The following is a 21,302-nucleotide window of genomic DNA, read 5'->3' on the forward strand; positions in this document are numbered from 1 at the left end:
CGTTTTCCTATAAAAGGCCGCTAAGAGGCTTAAGTGGGCTCCAGGCTGTTACGCGTCGTACAATGAATCCAAGTCCGGTGATGAATATAGTTTGAGAATTTTATTGCTGTAGACCGAATGACAATTGATGAATGCAAACATGGTTGTTTGACGATGACGACGACGACGACGACGGTAAACAGAAAATATAATCAGGTGCGCCACTAACCCCCTTTCTCCCCCTCCGCTGATCTGACTGCCCCGGTATATAGATTAAGCCACACCCATGTGTCAATCAAACGGAAGTGCCATGATCCAAAACAGTGTGACTAACCTTTCAAAGTAAACAATAAACAAACAGACCAAATATGCATTTTGGCCCCTACAATTCCGGCCCCTAATTATTATGTTTCAAATAATAATTACAAATTTGACATAACAATCAACATAGTATGTAAATATATTTTCTTTCTTCATTATTTGTAATCCGATATACGTTGTCCAAGGAAAGAGTGATTAATCAAAGTCAAGTGTTCAGGAACAAAGTCAAGGGGTCAAAAGTCAGTTTGCGTCAGTCAATGATCCGCTGCCTCCAGTAGTAGGCAGACTTTGGTGATGGGCCTGGTCAGAAATCCGGTCTTTGACTTGATCCGAAGCTGACGTACAAGTCCCTTTTTGTCCATAATGGTCTCCACAATCCCTCCAGTCAACCAGGAGTTGCGAGGCGCTGAATCATCCACAATGATGACGATGTCTCCTGGTGTGAAGTTGCGTCTTATGTTGGACCATTTCTGTCGTTCTTGCAGTTGGGGAAGATACTCCTTAATCCACCTTTTCCAAATCCTTTCCTCCTGTTGCTTCTTTTCTTGATCCTGTAGTTTCCTCTTTGCCTCACATTCTTCCACCTCCCGTCTTCTCACTTTCTCTTCCTCAATTATTCTTTCTTCTTCCTTTCTCTTTTCCTGGGCTAACCTACACTCTTCCTCTTGTCTCCTGATACTCTCTTCTCTCCTCCTGTCTTCCTGGACCCTCTCTTCCTCCATCCTAATCCTTTCCTCCTCAACTCTCTTTCTTTCGTGTTCCTCTCGTCTCTTCTTTTCCTCCTCTAGTCTCTCACGCTGTTGTTGTTCTTCTCTCCTAACCTGCTCCTCCTCTTCTTGTCTCTTCCTCAAAATCATTTGCTCTTCCTCCCGTCTAACTTTCTCTTCTTCAATCCTTTTTCTTTCTTCAGCCTGTCTCCGCTTCTCCTCAGCCAACCTCTCAAGAGCTTCTTCTTGGCTCCTCAACCTCTGCTCTTCCTCTCGTCTAACCTTCTCTTCTTCAATCCTTTTTCTTTCTTCCTCATCTTGTCTTCTTTTCTGCTCAGCCAGTCTCTCAACAGCTTCTTCTGGTTTCCTTTCATCTTCTTTTCTTCCCAGAGGTCCGTTAACTGTCCAGCCGAGCATTGTTTTGACGGCATATGGTCCATCTCCCACACTCCTGATGACTTGAAGTGGTTCCAGAGCCTTTGGTACATCGGAGCCAATCAGCAACTCAATCTCACAGTCCAGTTCAGGTAAGTGAATATTCTTTAAATGATGCCACTGATTGATGTCATTTTGATGTGGGATGTTCCCTTTGTGCACAGGCATAGTCTTCTGAGTGTACAAACATGAGAGATCACAGAAATCAGTGCCATGAAGTCCTGTAACCTCTAGGCCTGAAACAATGCTGGTTTCAACGACCTTCCTTTGACCCATTGTTCTCAGAAGAATATTTGATTTTCTTCCCTGGAGATTGAGCTTATTCATTAGCCCCAATGTGCAAAATGACGCAGTGCTTCCCGGGTCAAGGAATGCATATGTATGCACTGTTGTATTCCCCTTCTTGGCCTTTACTTTCACAGGCACTATGGAGAGTTTGCAATTGTCTTCACCGGCCCCAGTAAGACCACTTGTCTGTACCGAGGCTATGGCTCTGATGTCAGCTTCTTCCTTTGTTTGAGCTTGATGTTTGTCCATTTCAAATCTTCTTTGGTGGATATGCAGCATCTGAGGATGCTTCAAATTGCATATGTTGCAGCTGAGTCGCTTCCTGCAGTCCTTGCTCATGTGTCCTTTCTGCAGACAACCAAAGCAGGCTCCATTTTCTTTAAGGAAAGTGATTTTCTCATGATGTGCTTTCTTTTCCAATAGGAAACACACCTCCAAAGCATGTCCACCCTCACAGAACAAACACCTTTTTACAGCCGGCCAACTCTCCATTTTCCTAGGTCCATTTCCATTTTTCTCATGTGCAACTGTCACAGTGGTTGCAAATGTACTTCCTTTGATTTTTGGATGAGGTGGTTTTGACATAAAACCTCTTCCATCCTTGCTAGGTGTGGGAGTGTCTCTGATGTCTCCAAATACTGGATCAGTTGCAATCCTCACCTGTTTTTCAAGGTAATTTACCAGATCCCGGAAGGTAGCTCTTTGGTTGTACCTTTCCTGAAAATCACATGCCACAGATCTCCATTTATCCCTCAGTCGATATGGCAGCTTCTTAATTATAATTAGCAGGTTAGCAGACATGTTGAGCTCTTGCAAGTTGTTGACATCTTCCATGGCATTGCAACATCCTCTTAGAAACAGAGTGTATGCTTGTAGTGTTTTTGTGTCATCTGGTTTAATTGACGACCATGAAAGAGCCTTCTCCATGTAGGCTGTAGCAATTTTATGCTCGTTGCCAAAGTGCTCCTGCAGTAAGGATTTTGCCTTCCTGAATCCTCTATCTGCGGTCATATGAAGGCAGCTCCTCACCATTTCTCTTGGTTGTGGTTCGGTATATTGTTCCAGATAATAAAGACAATCTGTGGGGTTTGGGTTCTTGCTTTCGATGTTGTGTTCAAAGGATTTTATGAATGTTTGAAATTGAAGTGGGTCACCATCAAAACGACGAATCTCCTTCTTGGGCATTAAAGAGAGAGACTGTTGTTGAATCATTAATGCAGTGATGTCATTTTGCTTTTCCATGATGTTAAGCATGTTGCTCTGTTCACCATTGCTTGGAGCAGGCAATGTTGTTGGTATTGTAACATGTGCATCCATAGTTAATGTATTTGACTGAATTGTCACTGGCACTGTGGAGAGAGATTGGGTTTGATTAATGTCTCCGTCAGCAGTGGCAATCATTTGTGTTTTCTTTTCACGTTGTTTTTTCTCCATATACGAGTTCATACCATCTGACACTCCTGATCTGTGGCTACGCACACCAGATCTACTTGAGGCTCCAAGAATCTTCATTTTTGCCATTGTAGCAGCAAGATTTCCATCCAGCTCCAGTTGCTCTTTTTTCCTCCTTAGCTCCTCCTCTTGTGCTTCTATGGCATGTTTATCTTTTAGCATTTGTTGTATTACAATAAGAGCAGCCATTTCAGCCTCAGCCTTGATGCATGCAGATGAGGTGGTGGAAAATCTTGAGCATGAAGAATGTGATTTGTGACTCCTGTTGGTAATATTTGACACACTGTCGCTTGGCTTTATTTCATCCTGCATGTCAGATATTGCTTTATTCTGTTGGGAAGGAATGGCAGCTGGAACATCAGAGTGTGGTATATTTTCCTTTAATTCAACAGGTGCAACAGGTGCTCCCTCTTCAGGTGGAATGGGAGAGATGACTGATTGTGCAGCAAACACATCTTCAGTCACCTTTCTTGCTTGTTGAAAGTGTCTTTCAATCTCAGAGAGCCATGTCTTTACATCATCACTGAAGTCTGTGTTGTGTTTTATTATGCGTCCAAACCACTCCTTTTGTGTTACCTTTTCCTCTTTGGGAAGTAAAACAATCACTGACTCATGTGCTGCATTTGCATTTTCATACAGTTGTTTGAGTTCATTCAGTTTGAATTGCACTTTCTTTGCATTTTCATCATTTTTCATGAGCCCTTTAATTTCACGTGAGAGCTCTTTCATTTTTTTCACATTAGATTGACATTGCTTTTGAAGAGTTTCCATTTTGCAAGCCAGCGCTTTGGCTGTAAGCTTGACCGTTCTCTTCTCCGTAATTTCCATTTCATTTGAGTCACTCATTATGTGAACTTTCAACGTGCACAATTCACCAAAGCACAGAGCAACACACACAATGCAATCTGCAATGACATTGATTCAGTCACAATGCGATTTTCAACACAACAGCACAGCACAGCAAACGGCGGCCACTGCTCATCACGCAGTCCTCCAATCAGCCCAAACAATTGCCGATCGCGACAAACCCAGCACGCGCAACACAAGCCCAAACAAACAGTCCCCAATGGACAAAACGGCAGCCTTTCCAAACTGTGTTCAACTTCAAACAACTACACAGAAGGATCAACAAACATACCGATTCAGTTGGCTGTGATGCGCTGCTGTCACTTCCGCGTTACACCGCTGCTGCAGTCAATTATGTGTCTCTGATCCCAGGCGTCCGCAGAAGAGTCCCCTGTTGCATAGTTCGTTCCGTCCAAAACATCGAGATCCAAGCGATAAGAGCAACGTTGAATCCCGTGGTGTTTTTGGATTATTTCTGTTTACTAAATATAGCGTCCGTTTTCCTATAAAAGGCCGCTAAGAGGCTTAAGTGGGCTCCAGGCTGTTACGCGTCGTACAATGAATCCAAGTCCGGTGATGAATATAGTTTGAGAATTTTATTGCTGTAGACCGAATGACAATTGATGAATGCAAACATGGTTGTTTGACGATGACGACGACGACGACGACGGTAAACAGAAAATATAATCAGGTGCGCCACTAACCCCCTTTCTCCCCCTCCGCTGATCTGACTGCCCCGGTATATAGATTAAGCCACACCCATGTGTCAATCAAACGGAAGTGCCATGATCCAAAACAGTGTGACTAACCTTTCAAAATAAACAATAAACAAACAGACCAAATATGCATTTTGGCCCCTACAATGTGGTTGGTAAAAGTGGTAAAATTAAAACTCCAGGACAACAGAAGGGGAATTCAAAGTATGGGATGCATATTTGATAGTTTATATCATATAAAATATGTCATCTATATCGTTTGAAATAATTTTTCAGTGTGTTTCCTGTCGCGATACGCTCGCGTCAAGTGGAAAAAATAGACTCGACGCCGAAACGATCGCTTCACGGCGCAAGGCAGCCGCGGCGTGGCGCAGCGCTTCAGCGTCCGGTGTGACCGGCACAAAGGTTTAACATGGGAGTGGATGGGAGCCAGAGGCTTGGCGCTGCGCTTACGCCACGCTTCGGCGTCGCTTCCGCGTCCGGTGTGAACCCGGCGTAAGATTACGGTGACTTTTCATCATGCGGATTATTAGTGGCGTGGCATCAAAGTTCATCAGCTCGCAATGACACACAAAATCTATGTAACTTCCGTGATAATGGGTCCATCTGCCTGTGTGTAACAACATCCCCCCCCGAAGATATTCATATGGTTTTAAGGAATGGGCGTGGCAATAAAACTGACTAGCGCCCCCTAACGGGCAGCCCCGGCACTATGATTGGCCAACATGTACAAAAATCTATTTGGGCATGTGTCTTTTCATAACAAACAAATAAGTCTCTTGGATAGATACAGTGCCTTGCATAAGTATTCACCCCCCTTGGACTTTTTCCCATTATGTACTGTTACTAACTGGAATTCAAATAGACTTAAATAAACTTGTTCCCGTTTGATCAACAAAACATGCATAGTACTTTGGAGGTGCAAAATAAATTTTATTGTGACACAAACAATAATGAGAACAAAAAAGTTGACATCTGTTGGGTGCATAAGTATTCACCCCCCTGTGTCAATACTTGGTAGAACCCCCTTTCGCTGCAATTACAGCTGCAAGTCTTTTGGGGTATATCTCTACCAGCTTTGCACATCTAGAGATGGAAAGGTTTGTCCATTCTTCTTGGCAAAAAAGATGAAGCTCAGTCAGATTGGATGGAGACCGTCTGTGAACCACAATCTTCAAGTCTTGCCATAGATTCTCTATTGGATTGAGGTCTGGGCTTTGACTGGGCCATTTTAAGACATTAACATTCTTTAATCCAAACCATTTCTTTGTAGCTCTGGCTGTATGTTTAGGGTCATTGTCCTGCTGGAAGATGAACCTCCGCCCCAGTCTCAAGTCTTTTGCAGACTGCATCAGATTTTCTTCAAGGATTTCCCTGTATTTGGCTCCATCCATCTTTCCCTCTATTCTGACCAGTTTCCCTGTACCTGCTGAAGAGAAGCATCCCCACAGCATGATGCTACCACCACCATGTTTCACTGTTGGGATGGTGTGCTCAGGGTGATGGGCAGTGTTGGGTTTTCGCCACACATAGCGTTTTGCATTGAGGCCAAAAAGTTCAATTTTGGTCTCATCTGACCGGAGCACCTTCTTCCACATGTTTGCTGTGTCTCTCACATGGCTTCTGGCAAACTCCAAACGGGACTTTTTATGGATCCCTTTCAACAATGGCTTTCTTCTTGCCACTCTTCCATAAAGGCCAAATTTGTGGAGTAGACGACTAATAGTTGTCCTGTGGACAGATTCTCCCACCTCAGCTGTGGATCTCTGCAACTCCTCCAGAGTAACCATGGGCCTCCTGGTTGCTACTCTGATTAATTTTCTCCTTGTCCGACTCTTCAGTTTGGGTGGAACCGCAAGCCTCCTCTTGGTAGGTTTGCGGTTGTGCCATATTCTTTCCATTTTCTTATGATGGATTTTATGGTGCTCAGAGAGATGTTCAAAGCTCTGGATATTTTTTTATAACCTAACCCTGCTTCATATTTCTCCACAACTTTATCGCTGACCTGTTTGGTGAGCTCCTTGGTCTTCATGATGCTGTTTGTTCAGTAATGATCTCCAACAAACTCTGAGTCCGTCACAGAACAGGTTTATTTATACTGAGATTAAATTGCAGACAGGTGGACCCTATTTACTAATTATGTGACTTGCAAATGTGACTTGTGAATGCAATTGGTCGCACCAGATCTTTGTTAGGGGTTTCACAGTAAAGGGGGTGAATACATATGCACTCAACACTTTTCAGATTTTTATTTGTAAATAATTGTGAAATCCATGTAATATTTCCCTCCACTTCCAAATGATGCACTATTTTGTGTTGGTCCATAACATAAACTCACGATGAAATAAATTTGAATCTGTGGTTATACCATGACAAAATGTAGAAAAGTCCAAAGGGGGTGAATACTTATGCAAGGCACTGTATGCTAGACCAAACAGAAAGCCCGCCAGTTTGTGCCACATTCACATTTTTACTTTGATGTACTTGTCCCAGGGCTTTCATGAGATTAACTTCAAATTGAGATCAGTTTCATCACAACAAGATGGAGATACAAACTGATTTAGAGATAGATTTTTCGTCAAACCGTGGCGTGGCGTCAAAGTTTGATTAAACACCATCAAAACACGAGCTTCTGTATCTCGGACATACATTGTCCAATCGAGTCCAAACTAGACATGTAAGAAAAGAGTCGCAGCCTGATGACATCTACACAGAAATTATGACTTGAAATCACAGCGCCCCCTGGTGGCTACAGGAAGTGGCATGTTTTATACTTTGATGAACTGCTCCTGGCTGCTTTACAATATACAGCTCAAAAGAGCTCAGGCAAGTCATTGGATCATGGTCAGAATTGTGACGTTTCCTCAAACGGTGTAAACATTGATGTGCGGCGAAGGATTTTCCTTCGCCAAAGGACACGATGTTGTCATAACTCCACTGTGCATTGTCCTATCATTATTAAACTTCATCCTCTCCCTGATTTACTGTTTTCCAATAGAAAGAGAAAGTGTTACAGAAAGTCATACGATGAGAGTAGGCCGTATGTCATGAAGTCCCCTAGCACTGTCATGCTATCCCACATGGAAGAGAGGCCAAAATTTGTGACAGAACTCCAAATCCGGAATGTGCAGCTGTCAACAGACTCATTGGACAGAGCAGGTGTCTTTGCCATGTATGTTCGAAACTCTAGGTGTCACACAAACCTCACCACAGTTTGATAAAAGATTTAAAAGCTTTCTGCAACTGAGCAATGCCAAACAACACCTCTAAAATGTTATATTGTTCCACTAACTATAATTCCTGACATCTTTTGTTGTTCTTGTGAATGATTTTTATCTACTGTCACGTGACCAGTGAACAAATCTAAATTTTAAAAGAGGATTTCCAGCATTTTATGTCACAAATACATTAAATGGTTACATTACAGAACCTACATCTGTGCGGATCTGTGTGCACTTATGCTTGTGTGTGGTTTGTGTGTCCACTGCGGAGCAGACAAAATATTATGAACAGGCAGAGAGGGAGAAGCAGATCCACTCTCAGCTCTTCCCTGAGTGATCAGCCAATGACAATTATGTATGTGCTGTGTACTATGCTCACATACAACTCATACATGTTCATATCATCTTACACTCAATGATGCAACAGCGTCAATGCAGCTGATATCACATGGACAGTCTGACATTGTTTGTCTTTGTGTAGAGGGTAAAAAGATCAAGAGGATGAGGAGGAAGGATCTGACTATGACTGAAGATTCTGCGATTTGAACTCCCCAGGGAGTGAGAATCATCTGAAGACCTTCAGCTGTGCTCCTTTTATACCTTCTGTCCACTAAGTGGATCTTTTTCAATAAATCAAGAATTTTTAATGATTTCCTCCAAACTCATTTTGATCCAAGTCAGGAGAGGCGGTGGACTAGTGGCAGAAACTTGGACTATGGACAGAAAAGGTCTCTGGTTCGTCTCTGGTTCGACGCCACGGAGAAACAACAAAAAGACGCACCTGGATTGATATGTCCAAAAATCCAAGAGGATTCTCCCTACCCTGTCTAGTGCCCCTGAGCAAGGCACCTTACTCCCCCAACATCTGCTCCCCTGGCGCCGTACATGGTCGCTCACTGCTCTGTGTGTCCTTCACCAGATGGGTCAAAAGCAGAGGTTCAATTTCCCTACCTGCATGAGTGTGCCTGTGCATGTCTGTGCATGTGTTTGGGACAAATAAATGCATCTTAATCTTATTCATCAAGTACAAAATCAACTTGTGTTTTCAAATTTCTTTTGACTTTGACATGTGGATGAAATTGAAGCATCTTACAACATTTTCAGTTGGTCATAACTCAAAACCCTGTCATCTTTACTCACATATATCGAAAACAAATGAACGCAAGAAGGAAGAGAACTACACTAATCACTTATGCCTTTCAGAAAAGCTCCATCAGCAGGTGGCAAAGGAAAATAACTTTCACTACTATAAACCGCAATGTAAACAAAGCACTATTTGAGTAAAGATGTTTCAACTGGGCTTTATAGGCTGCACTGCAAAAGAAGGAATCCATTGCATTTCTGCTTCATGCTTAGGTTTATTGTGCATTTTCAAGATCATCCATCCTCCAGTATTTGTGACATTTGATCTTCCAACAGAGCACCTTTCGCTCATCACTGGGCCAGAACTGGATCCTCTTAGTTCAATGAAAACCAGAGGAGGGAGGAGCGAGAGCAGAGATTGGTTAGACTATGTTATAACCTGACTTGATGTGCAGTTGAAAAGAACAGAGAAGAAGTGCCTGAAGGCACTGGGTACATTCAATGAGGCAGTTATTAGAAGAATTTTCACTATAACTTCCACAACAACAGTGTGTTTCTCAATCAAATCTATTCACACACCTTCACTATGGAACTCACCTTTTAGTTCACTGGAGTTTTGAATCCAGAATGTGGTACAGACATAAAAAGGCAGTTCAACAGTTTATTGGCAAACTGAGAAAAGTAACGAGGATCGCACGATGGGGAGGCAGACAGCGGAGGGTTGACAGTGAGGGGTCCAGTGGCCCAGCAGACAGGAGGGGTATAGTGAAGGCAGCTGACAGTAGACAGGCTAACAGGTGGTAGAAGATCAGCAGTTGGAGATTGGTCCTCTCCTAATTTTAAGGCCAAATCTAAATAACTGGAGAAAAAAAAAGCTTTTCTGTATCAATGGATCTGAAGAAGACTCGCCTTGATGTCACTGATCGTTCTCTGGTTTTATAACTTTACTTAACGAGTTTACAAAGTGATTTACAAAAAAGTCCATGGCAAAATGAGGAATCGATAAAATAAAATATATTCTGTCCAGTCCAATTTAAGAGCCAAATCATAACATAATAAGGTTGAGACCTTAAGTTTATAGAGAAAAACCAACAGTTCTTACAATGAGCAGCACTTTGGCAACTGTGGAGAGAAAAAACTCCCTCATTAACTGGGAGAAACCTCTAGCAGAACCAGACTCAGTGTGGGCGACCGTCTGCCTCGACCGGTTGGGGTAAGCAGAGAAAATGGGGAAGAGAGGAGGTGGGTGGCATAGAGAGAGAAATGGGGGTGGGAGAGGGGGAGAGAGAGATCAGGATCATCACACTTGAACTCTGTAAGACTGATTGTTGTAATACAAATAATTCCAAGTTGCATGTTATAAATGCTTTCCTGTAGAAATGCGTTTTGAGCAGTGATGTAAAGAACTTCAAAACCACAAGTCAAACTAAAGTATTTCCAACAACTGCAGCCTTCACCTGCCTCCTGTCTATAAATATGTTGTGTTTGCTGTCTGTCAGTCTGACATACTAGCTGCCCTCCACTATAGTTCCGCCCTTCCTGCCGCCTGTCACCCAGCACAGCTATCTGAACCAGCAGCTTAATTTCATGTTCAGAGCCATGACTAAAGTCCCAAATTAGACCTGGAGAGCATGGAGACCTGGGTTAGGCAGGGAAAGTGACTCACTGGTATGTATGACAAACTTCTGCCTTTATTATGTATGGTCACTCTCTCCCTCACTCCTACTCGCTCTCTCTGACTGTTGTGAGAGAGATTGAACCTCTCCACTGATGGTTATCTTCCTCCTCCTCCCCTATCTCTGTTTCTATCCACTCTCTCTCAGACACTGATGATATTCATATATTGTCTGCAGGAAGGCTCAGGAGCTAGAGAGTGTGCAGGGGGATTGGGAGCGCCGTCTTGTGGTGACTCACAAGGGGAACTGGCACAGCTGAATTTATGGCACACAGCTGTTGAGGGGCTGACAGACTTGTGAGGAGCTCAGGCACCGCCGTTTCTCAAGCTCTTCATACTAGCTTGAGCTCTGCTTACTGCAGCGTACAGGACCGAGGGCTGCTCTGCCTCGACACACGACTGTGAGTATACTCTGCCTTCTCTCACAGCAATAATCCCTCTCATATTAATATCCTCTAAAGATAAAGTTGAAGATTTTTAATATGGCAACCTTTGACCTACACTCCAGTTCTTTTTCATTCTTCCTCATTTCTTTGTGACTCATGCTGTGTAGGGTAACTCTGCTTTCCTCACAGAGATATTTTGGGATTTGGAAAAACATTTTGAGTTGCCAGCTGTCTGCAGCTTTACCATACATGGCCAGAAATAGTGAAATTCAAAAAACAAGTTTGCAACTGGTTTATGAGCTAAACCTGTGTGTCTTATGGTTGCTTATTAGTGTTGTCATACCTAAGCGGTGTATGCGTGTGTGTGCGTGTGTGTCCTTGTCCGGTGGAGCTTTTTTAAATTTAGTTTACAAAGCTGTGTCCTATTTTTAGATTAAGGCAACACAGCAGAGTGAAGACATGTCGGCTGCCACTTATGAGAGAGACAGACAGACACTTCTGCTCAGCTTTCGGTCGCTCCCCATGCTGCTGCTAGTGAACGACAACTTGAACTTTTCGAACTCATTTAAACTTCTGACATTCGATCAGGTCAAGCCTCCTCTCAGAGGAAGGGAACCTGGACTCCTGCCCAGCCCTTGCTCTTGTCCAGAGAGGTCAGAGCCAGAGCCTGGCAGGGAGCATCACTTGTGTGAGGTTAAACAAGATGGTGCCCTGCAGGATAAATAGCCCAAGAGCTCCTCGTCTTAGAGAGCAGAGGACTCTTATTCGAGGTCAACATTGATTTTGAAACCTGCATTTAGCTTCTCCTCTGATGAACAATCCCGATTTGTGAATTTTAAGAATGAAAATCCCATTTAAAAGATTGAGTTTCTATCCCCAGGCAGCTTAAGAACCTCAATGCACAACTTTTCTCTTAAGGCTGAATGGTCAGACTGTATTTCCGGTCAAAATGTGCCATAAATTGAGCATTCCTGGCACTTATGCAGCGAGGCCGTTCGGGGAGTGTTTATTTGGGTTGCTATGGAAGGATCAGTCTGCGGCTTAAGGGCTGGTGCTAACACTGAAACTGGAGCTGGAGGACGCCTTTAAAGATCCAGCCTCAGAGCAGCTTCCTCCTCCAGCTGCTGCTGTTGCTGCAAACGTACGGAGGCCTCCTGATGCTTTCATTTAAACTAATTAGATCAAATTCATTAACATTATAATGAACAAATCCAGAGCGCTTTCCCTTCTCGCCGCTCATTTGCCCAATGAGGCTGATCAACATGTTAACATGCAAATGATCTGTGGTTGGTAACGTGTGGGGATATTGGAATGGTGTCAATTTAACAAACACTGACTCTCAATGGAAAAAAAACAACTCAATCCATGTTAATGAAAGAACTAAAGTTATGACATGTTATAACTTTACCCTCTCCAAAAGTTGCTGTTGCTCTGCTGCGCCGCTAAGATTAAATTTGCCATCATGACTCAGTCTCGCATGAGTTGAGATATGGAGGGCAAAAGAAATGAGCATGTCTTCTCACTTACTCCTTATCACCTTTTGGTTTCCACTTCCCTGTGGAAATCATAATTTTCTTTTCCCTTTTCAAGCAACATCCAACGTTTGGTGGTGAAATAATGGCTATTCATCACAGCTGGGCTCTCAAGCCATGTGACAGGTCCTGTGGAGAGGTGGATTTAGTCATAGAAATACCCTGAGCCTTTAATGCATTGATATCTCCTCTCAGTGTGTACGGCAAATAGCAAGACATAAACCAGGGAGACTGTTGACCCTAACCACCTTTTCTCCAAACATCTTCTCCAGGACCACAGAGAGCCCAGACCTGAGCAGCGAGCACAATTCGTTTTATCAGTCATTCCATGCTTAAAGAGAGAATGGCATTTACCTTCATTATTTGTAGAAACAATTAATTTTGAGTATATTCATATATAGTTTTCACCGTCTTTTGCTTTTATCGTCATAAGAGTCACAGTGGGACAATGTGCCTCGCTGAACATCTGTTGATGTGAAGGAAGAATTAGTTTGTAGTTGGAGAAGTGGCTCCATTAAAGGAGGGGTAAGCGATTGTGGGGAGCGACCAAAACACTCCCTTCACTGGTCCCTCATAAGCTCCACCCCCAAAAGACATGGACGCTCATTGCCAAGGCGAACCACAGATCTCAAAAGCTTGGAAATAGCAATGACAAACATTAGCAAAGGAAATAACATCATATTGACCAAATATGAGCAAAAGTGTATGAAGGTTTGCCACAAGTCAAGCAAAAGCATGATCCCTTTCAACTCCTGGGGTCTCTCCACTGTTGAAAGGCCACATTGATGGTCGGTCTTTGCGCTTTCTTTATTTCTTAGGGTTAGTTGTAAATTGTGGCGCTTCAGCAATTATCATTTGAAGCACTACTTTAAAAATTATTGTTGTTATAACGACCTATGAGAGAGCAGCATTGGCTTTTCCAGTGGCTAAAAGTAGTTGCAAATGTTTAATTAAAAAAAACATTAATGTTAGCATACACTAATTATGTTCCTGGGAAAATAGCTATTTCCAGTTCAGAGACTTCCATCTCGCTCCCACTTCCCCTTCACCATCCATCTGTCCTGTACATGAGCATTAAACCCTTGGTGATGATTGGCTGGAACAGTGTTGTGCTGTTTGGCTCATCCAACTTCATTGTTTCCCAAATACAGTCAGGGCTGTGTGTTTCAACTAGATTTGGTTTCAGGGCACACACAGAACGTACAGCTAGCAGAGGAGATATTAGCAAAATATGATAAAAATTGCTTCCCCCCCATTTAACATAATGGAAAATGCCTCTGCTACGGCAAGAAGATGCAACACCTGTCGTGGGTGTAAATCAGCCTGGGATCAGGAGTCTGGGCCTCATCCAGTTCAGAAAGCCCAGCTGAGAAAACATGAATTCTTTTTCCTTTTGCTATAAAGCTGAGGTTTGGCGGTGCTATACATTTCACACAGATTGTTGCTGAGAGAAAGAAAGAAACAGTGTCTGATCTAAGTGTTTTATTGATTCAGAATTATCTACAGCTCACAGCATTGTCTTCAGGCCTTGTTCTCAGTGAAATCAGCCTTCTCCACAACCTGAGTCTGGTTATTAATACAGATTAATCAACAGAGAGTGACAGCTCCGCTCTCTGCAACCCTTTGAGGCTTTGTGTGCCTTGGCTCCACTGCACTCGAACACACGCTTCCTGGGTCGTTGTGAAATCTTACCCTGAGGTTCCCTGTTGTCACTGTGTTAGATGGTCTAAATCTGCTGACTGAGGGTGAGGTGTAGGGGGGCTGAACCTACGAGGTCAGACAATGCTCACTTGAACTGAATACAGAAAGTTATTGTCGTGTCATGACTTCGATCATTCACTGTTGTTTGAAATATGCTGACTTTGTCCTTGACAGCCTTCTGCTGTGTGGCTGAAATGTCCCCTGCTCTGTTGGCATTTTAGCCTTTTTGTTAAAGACTGATGGAAATGTTGTCAAGTTTTCCATTGGTGAAAGGAGAAAGATAGCCACTGGCTCTGTGTGCGAGCTCTGAGCTCATGCATCACATATTATATGTTTAATGTGTGAACAAGACATCGTGCAGAGGTGCAATTGGGCAGGTGGTTGTGTATACAATTTAGGCTTTAAGGCAGGAAAAATGTTGTCTCTAAACACTGTTAATCTCTGGAGGATGTGTGAGAGCTTTTTTTCAGAGGTGGAAAACCCACCACATGACTCAATTCAGAGGGCAGAGAGACACATTAGACCAGCAGCAGGTCTAGGATTTTTCATAATCAGGGACCATGAAGGGGCCACAATTTGTATACAGCTTTCCAACATACATTGTGCAAATACAAGGAAATACCGGTTTCGGTAACAGGTATTTTCTTGTTATTTCAGGTAACAGAAATACCTGTTACCTGAAATACCTGTTTCGGCCTATATTATACATCATGAAATTGTATTAAAAAAATCCCATTAATGTCTGATGTCTTTCTCCAACCTTATAAACACCTGCATTCAGTAACAATATTTGTCCAATGCTACATATGGTTCTCAAATAAAAATATATTAATATTTCACTCTAACTACTACCAGGCATAAATATATAAATCGAGTAATTGAGGATAACAAGTTGTTCTCTTCTTGAACTGGGAGTTATTTTGTGCAATAATGCAATAACTTTCTCTGTGTCTGTGATCGCAGAGTTTACGGTCATATTCAAAGCCTATATAAAAATATCTATAATATCAATAGTAAACCACATGACCATGTGAAAGGGGTCACTAGAAATGAGAGAGGCGTTGTAAACCAATTGTGCCATTTTCCTCAGCTCTGCAGATTATAGCAACTTTAGGCTGATATTTTAGTTTTTAAGCTTTACTGTTCTGGTTTACTCCATCGCTCTCCTAGCATTGTTACCATCTGATCCTTATAAACTCACTGCACTTTACATGTCCAGCACTAAACAGCAGTAGAATACAACTAGTTGTTGGAGGTAAAGAGACATAAATAAGAGTTACTAGTGGGCTTATATTCCGCAGGTCACCAGAAACATGACTTCAAACTCATGATAATGTTGCTTTGATGGAAATTTCATCCAAGAATATTGTCTGTGAAGCTAATCTATATGACGTTATATAACGTTATTTATACGTAACGTTATATAATGACATGGCAGGTTATTGACTCTCTGAGTCAATAACCTGCCATGTCAAGTCTTTTCGAAGTGCACTGCAGAGTAATGTCTGTTTTTTGTCTTTTCAACATCAGTTTCTATTGCCTGGGCGCCTGGCTCTGTGTGTTGTGCCCAGCCAGCAGATGGTGCGGGAGCAGTATGTCACCACGACCCAGGGCAACAGCGCGCCCAGGCCGCTGCCCGACCATGTCTACAAGATCGGCATCTATGGCTGGAGGAAGCGCTGCCTCTACCTGTTTGTCCTGCTGCTCCTCATCATCCTTGTGGTCAATTTTGCTCTGACCATCTGGATTCTCAGGGTGATGTGGTTCAACACGGTACGCATGACTCACCTTTGTGTTTTTCAGCTGAAGGATTTTGTTTTCTGCCTTTCTTGCTTTCTTGCTTTTGTTTTCAGTTTCTGATCAGTTAGGACCTGAACTAATCAGTTTGTCAGATTCACTATATGACGGATTACAGCATTACAAGATTTTGTTCAAAACAACATTTGAGCTCCACATACTGAGTGTGACATCAGAGGAAAGCGACCGCCATGTGAATGCGGTGGATTGCAGAGGTTGGTGGTAACGAAGTACCAATACATCGTTCCTGTACTTAAATATATTTTTCACATATCTGTACTTTACTAGAGTATTCATTTCCCTGACAACTTTTTACTTTTTAAATTTTTGTACTTCGTACTTCTTATCTTCTCAATACTGGCTCGTTACTTGAGCAGCGGAGGTTGGCGTAACGTGCGCCTTATCGCACGGCGCACCTCAAGTCCCCTCCGCAGGTTCACCTTCAGAAACTTTGTTTTACTTCCTCTAGTCAAGTTTGATCGTCTTCTCCGCGCTCCGCCAGGTTATACTGTGGTCTATTAGTGTTCTCAGGCAGACACAAGAGGCACCTGTTTATTCGATTGTGTTGGTTTTTTGTTGTCCCTAGAAGTTCAGATGTACTAGTCCATTACTATTCTAACCTCAGCATCTGGGGTTCCAAATTTGTAAAATTATACAGTATATGTATTTTTTTGTTATAATTTTTCAGTCAGTTGAATTAAGCCTGAAGATAACTTTGGGTTGTTTTGTGTCTGTATAGGCTATACAAAGCACTTTGCATTTTAAATTTTGGTACTTGTACTTTTACTTTTGATACTTAAGTACATTTCAATGCCGGATACTTTTGATACTTAAGTACAATTAATATGAGCTACTTTAAAGGGGACATATTGTGCACATTTTACCACAAGTTGATATGGTTCCTTGGGGTCTTAATGAAATGTCTGTAACATGTTTTGGTCAAAATACCACAAGGATCATTTTGAAGTGCTCACCTTATACCGTCCATATATTGTCTGAACACATTTCATTTCGGTTGCAGGAAGGGATGGGAAACCTACAAGTTCACTCAGATGGGGTCAAGTTGGAGGAGGGCGAGTCTGAGTTTCTGTTTCCAGTCTACGCTCAGGAGATCCACTCCAGAGAAGTATGATAATCACTCTTCGTCTTCCCACATTCTTCCTCTCTCTGCCTCCCCTTTTTTCCACCTTCTACTTCCCTCCTGGCTCTGTCTTCCAAGCTATTTCTCAGACTGATGTTTGCTCAGCTAAGTAGCCAAATTATTATTTCATCTCATTGTTTAACAAACTGAAATAAGACTGTGAGCTGGATCTGTGCAGACTGCATGTGCTATTATCACCTCGGTTGAATTCCTTGCAGAGGCTCCTGCAGTTTTGATCAAGTTGCAGTGAATGAAGTGCATTTTTCCAGCTGTACTTTTTTTGGTGATGTGTCAGGACAAACTGGATCTGGGAGTCCCACACGGTGAACGTGGTGGTGCAGTGAGCTCCCCATTAACCTCAGAGATATTTGAGGTGGAAAGTAGTTTATGGCCCGCCTGCCAGCAGCAGATGGGAACGCTTTTCTGCAGTTGTTTACATGTTATGGCTTTTCTTGCTCATAGCAGCAATTTTTTAGCATTCTTTCTGACTTTATAGGCCTCGTTAAAAAGGAAATGTATTCCTCATTAATGGATGGACACTCTTTGGATGGATCTCCTAATTAGATTCAGGAGTTTCGCCTTAGTAATGAAAAGTTAGTTTCTTGGATCATTTATATAAACAGGGCTTCCACACAGCTGCAAAATGATTTATTGATAAAGCTGGCTCATTTTAAATGTTTATATATTTTATAAAATCTCACATTTCTGGGTATTTCTGCCATGTCTGTCATATATCCTGCATATATATGCTTAAAACACAATACAACTTTCTAATAACTTTAATTCTTTTTTTTTACAAAGTTTGCATTCAAGATCTAACAAATTCCTTTATTATTTTGAAATAGGTCATGTATTAATGCTTCAGACGCCAGTTAACTTTCGGGTTGCCAGGTTGGTTTGGTTGCTCTGGTTCTCTGATTGGTGTGTGCTCTTCTCCAGCAGATCAATTATAAGTGTTAATAAGCAAATGCTCTATACAATAATACAAGCCTGCAGCTGTGAGTGTTAATATGTCTGTTGATAAACAATGACCCACTGAAGGAAACTTTTTTATGAGGTAAAGGACAAAGCTAGTTTTCTTCTTATTAATCTATTAAATCTCTAAATTTATTGACCACAAACAACCTAAGAATTTCAATTTAGAAATTTTTTAATAAAGGTTATTTACCAGAAAGTGCTAGGGTAGTCAGAAAGCGCAAAATATAAAGTACAGCTGAGGCAATAGTTGGGAAAACTACAGGTCTGACCTGATGGTTGCGCTATATTAAAAGTCAGGGGCATGGACAGTTTATCTTTAAGGTGACTTTAATGCCTGTATCAAATTTCATGGCAATCGATTCCACATTTGTCAAGATAATCCACTGAAAACCACAAAAGCTCTAAATGGTGGCGCAAGAGGAAATATGATTATAAATTACCATGGTAACACACTCTAGATCAGGGGTCTTCAATTAGTTTGGAGCTGGGGCCGGTTCTTGAAACTGAGGCAAAGTCAGGGGCCGGAGGACATGAGTGATCACGGTAACAAGAAATTACAACAACATACTGAAGGAGTCAATATATTTTATTTTGTAAAAGCTTTACGCATAGGCCCAAGGATTCAAAAATCAAACCAAGTGAGCAATAACCAAGCCATATTAACAGACAATTGGAGAAATGAAATTAACTAACAAAAACATGCACTTCATTGTACATAGCTGTACCAACACAACTTTACTGGTCATTATCCTCAATACTTAAGATTAAACTGATTTGAGTGACAGGCAGAATCAAATGTATCTCCACCAACAACATGCATTGCATGGAACTGAATAGAATTGCAACAACTTAAAAGTGCATGGTAGTCTATCAAGGAAATGTGTTTTAAAATGAGTCACTCAGTTCAGGTGTATCAGTTGTTTAGAATTTACTTAGAACAACTTCCAAGTGCACCAACAAATATAAAATAAAACTGCATAGTAGGCCTCTGAATTGAATTACAACATAACAATGCATGACAATTAATGAGGTGAATAACATCATAATTAAATCATACTGTTACAAAAATGAACCTTAATTGCTTGCTTGACTAACATGCCTATTAACTTTCATGTTATTTGCCTACATTTGCCATCTAATGAGAGAAATGGCATCTTTTTGACTTGGCAAGAGCAGTGAAGTCAGGTTTATAAGTTGTCAGGGCAATGCGCATGCAGTCATGTAGATGCTGGTGAGTAAGGGATATGCGATTGTGAGTTTTAATCGCATTCATGTGTGAGAATGATGGGGAGAGCGTGGCCTAGGGGATAGAGTGGGTGCTCTGCAACAAGAAGGTTGCTGGTTCGAATCCCACTCCATCCCATCTGCATGCCTAAGTGTCCTTGGCAAGATACTGAACCCCTAAATGTAATGTAATGTAATGATGACTCACAAGTGTATGTTGAACCAAACATTGTCAGAACAAAAAGTGAACGTTCACAGAGAAAGGATCCTTTACAAATGTCAAAATTTATTTATTATTTTATTCAATTTATTTAAAATTACGAATTAATACCTTAATTAAAAAAAAATCAACCGATGTCAGTAGAGGGGCTCCGTATGTGGCAGATAAATACGACGGAATATAATGATATACGACTAGCATAAAAACTGGGGTATTTTTCTAAATATAATAATAATAAATGTGAAACTGATGTGTATTCTTATGCAACTTTATTAGCAGCGTCCTCTATTGCACCAACAACACAACAGTGAGTAACAATGAATCAATCACAAATAAAAAACAACTATAAAGTGCATGAAAAATATATCTAACCACAACGCTGAATCAGTGGAAGCCCTGAGCCTGTTTCTCTGCAACAAGGCGGTCCCATCTAGGGCTAATAGTGACAATAACACCCGAAGTGTGTTGCTGATGTCCAGTCTACTCCGTAATTTCGTTTTGGTTGCCGTCACAGCAGAAAACTCCGCTTCGCACAGATATGATGTCAGAAATGGCAACAGAGTTTTTAGTGCTCTTGTGGCGATCTCAGGGTATTCTGCCGTGACTTTAATCCAGAACACCGGTAGAGTTGTTTTCTCCAACATACTTTTAAGACCGCCATCATTTGCGATCTCCAGCAGCTGATCTTCTCCTTGCACAGACATGCTGGATTCACCTGGTTTGTTGACAAATGGGTCCGACAAATACCGTCTGGGTTTGTGTTCAGCGAAAACTTGACGTGACCAAGACAAGCGTCTTGAAATGCGTAAAGCATGAGTCATAACGGAGAGGATCCGGTCATTTTTCAAAATAAAACACCGTTCAGAATTAGATTATAAATAAAACGGAAATAATGTAAGTTGTTTATTCTTTCTGGAACGCCTGGTACCAAATGACCCACGGCCCGGTTCAAAATAAAGCAAAACTACAAAGTGCTATGAGTAAGTGCCATTTAAGTGCCACTAAATTGTTAGTTTAAACATTTTTTTGTATTTAAAAAAAAAAAAAAAAAAAAAATTATATATTTTTTTTTTATTCAAGCACTTTTCGAGCACACTCTGGGGGCCAGTCCAAAGCAGTTTGGAGGCCGGATTCGGCCCGCGGGCCGCCTATTGAAGAGCCCTGCTCTAGATCAAAGTGAAACTGACACTAAATGCTTTCACAAACCATGTAGAGTATACCATTTGGTATCTGCACAGCTTTGGTAACATCATGCTGTGGTTGTTTTTGTTGTTTTTCAGGACTCTCCACTTGTAGCGCACTCATCTGAAAATGTGTCCCTTAATGCCCGCAATGAAAATGGTGATGTCACAGGAAGGATATCAGTGGGTGAGAGCCTACACACACACACACACACACACACACACAAACGGCCATACAGTGCTTATGCATAGCGAAGTATCCCATTGATGTATTAGGGGAAGAGTAAAGTCATTGACACACTTGTCCTGCAGCAATTTCTCATCCAACATTAAAGCGACATAAGAGGACATTTTTTCCATTCACCATCACTTAGATTCCATTTAAAACCAATTAAAGGCATCATCCCTCTCTCTACAAC

General features: G+C 41.8%; 2 protein-coding genes across 4 annotated transcripts in view; one reads left to right on the top strand and one right to left on the bottom strand.

The window, feature by feature from the left end:
- LOC128439755 (uncharacterized) lies at positions 1 to 2,762 on the bottom strand. The gene is made up of 2 exons (XM_053422143.1): positions 415 to 2,762; positions 1 to 231 (listed from the first exon to the last, which is right to left on the bottom strand). Exon 1 carries the CDS (start codon positions 2,760 to 2,762, stop codon positions 555 to 557), a length of 2,208 nt encoding a protein of 735 aa, XP_053278118.1. The 3' UTR covers positions 1 to 231; positions 415 to 554.
- sgcg (sarcoglycan, gamma) overlaps positions 333 to 21,302 on the top strand; it is a 27,688-nt gene continuing 6,718 nt past the window's right edge. Inside the window, exons 1-5 of one of the 3 annotated variants that reach the window (XM_053423444.1) lie at positions 333 to 1,534; positions 10,902 to 11,124; positions 15,873 to 16,115; positions 17,161 to 17,265; positions 20,983 to 21,070. In XM_053423444.1, coding sequence (XP_053279419.1) covers positions 15,921 to 16,115; positions 17,161 to 17,265; positions 20,983 to 21,070 — 388 coding nt within the window. In that variant the 5' untranslated portion in view covers positions 333 to 1,534; positions 10,902 to 11,124; positions 15,873 to 15,920. Of the gene's footprint in view, positions 1,535 to 10,595; positions 10,717 to 10,901; positions 11,125 to 15,872; positions 16,116 to 17,160; positions 17,266 to 20,982; positions 21,071 to 21,302 lie in introns of those variants that run through there. The other 2 variants (XM_053423443.1, XM_053423445.1) reach the window with 2 other exon arrangements.

This window comes from Pleuronectes platessa, chromosome 5 (genome assembly GCF_947347685.1).
Source record: "Pleuronectes platessa chromosome 5, fPlePla1.1, whole genome shotgun sequence".
Taxonomy (NCBI): Eukaryota; Metazoa; Chordata; class Actinopteri; order Pleuronectiformes; family Pleuronectidae; genus Pleuronectes; species Pleuronectes platessa.

What these genes read in the sequence shown, in the direction of transcription:
- LOC128439755 (XM_053422143.1), bottom strand. Translation starts at nt 2,762, where the DNA reads ATGGTGAGGAGCTGCCTTCATATGACCGCAGATAGAGGATTCAGGAAG.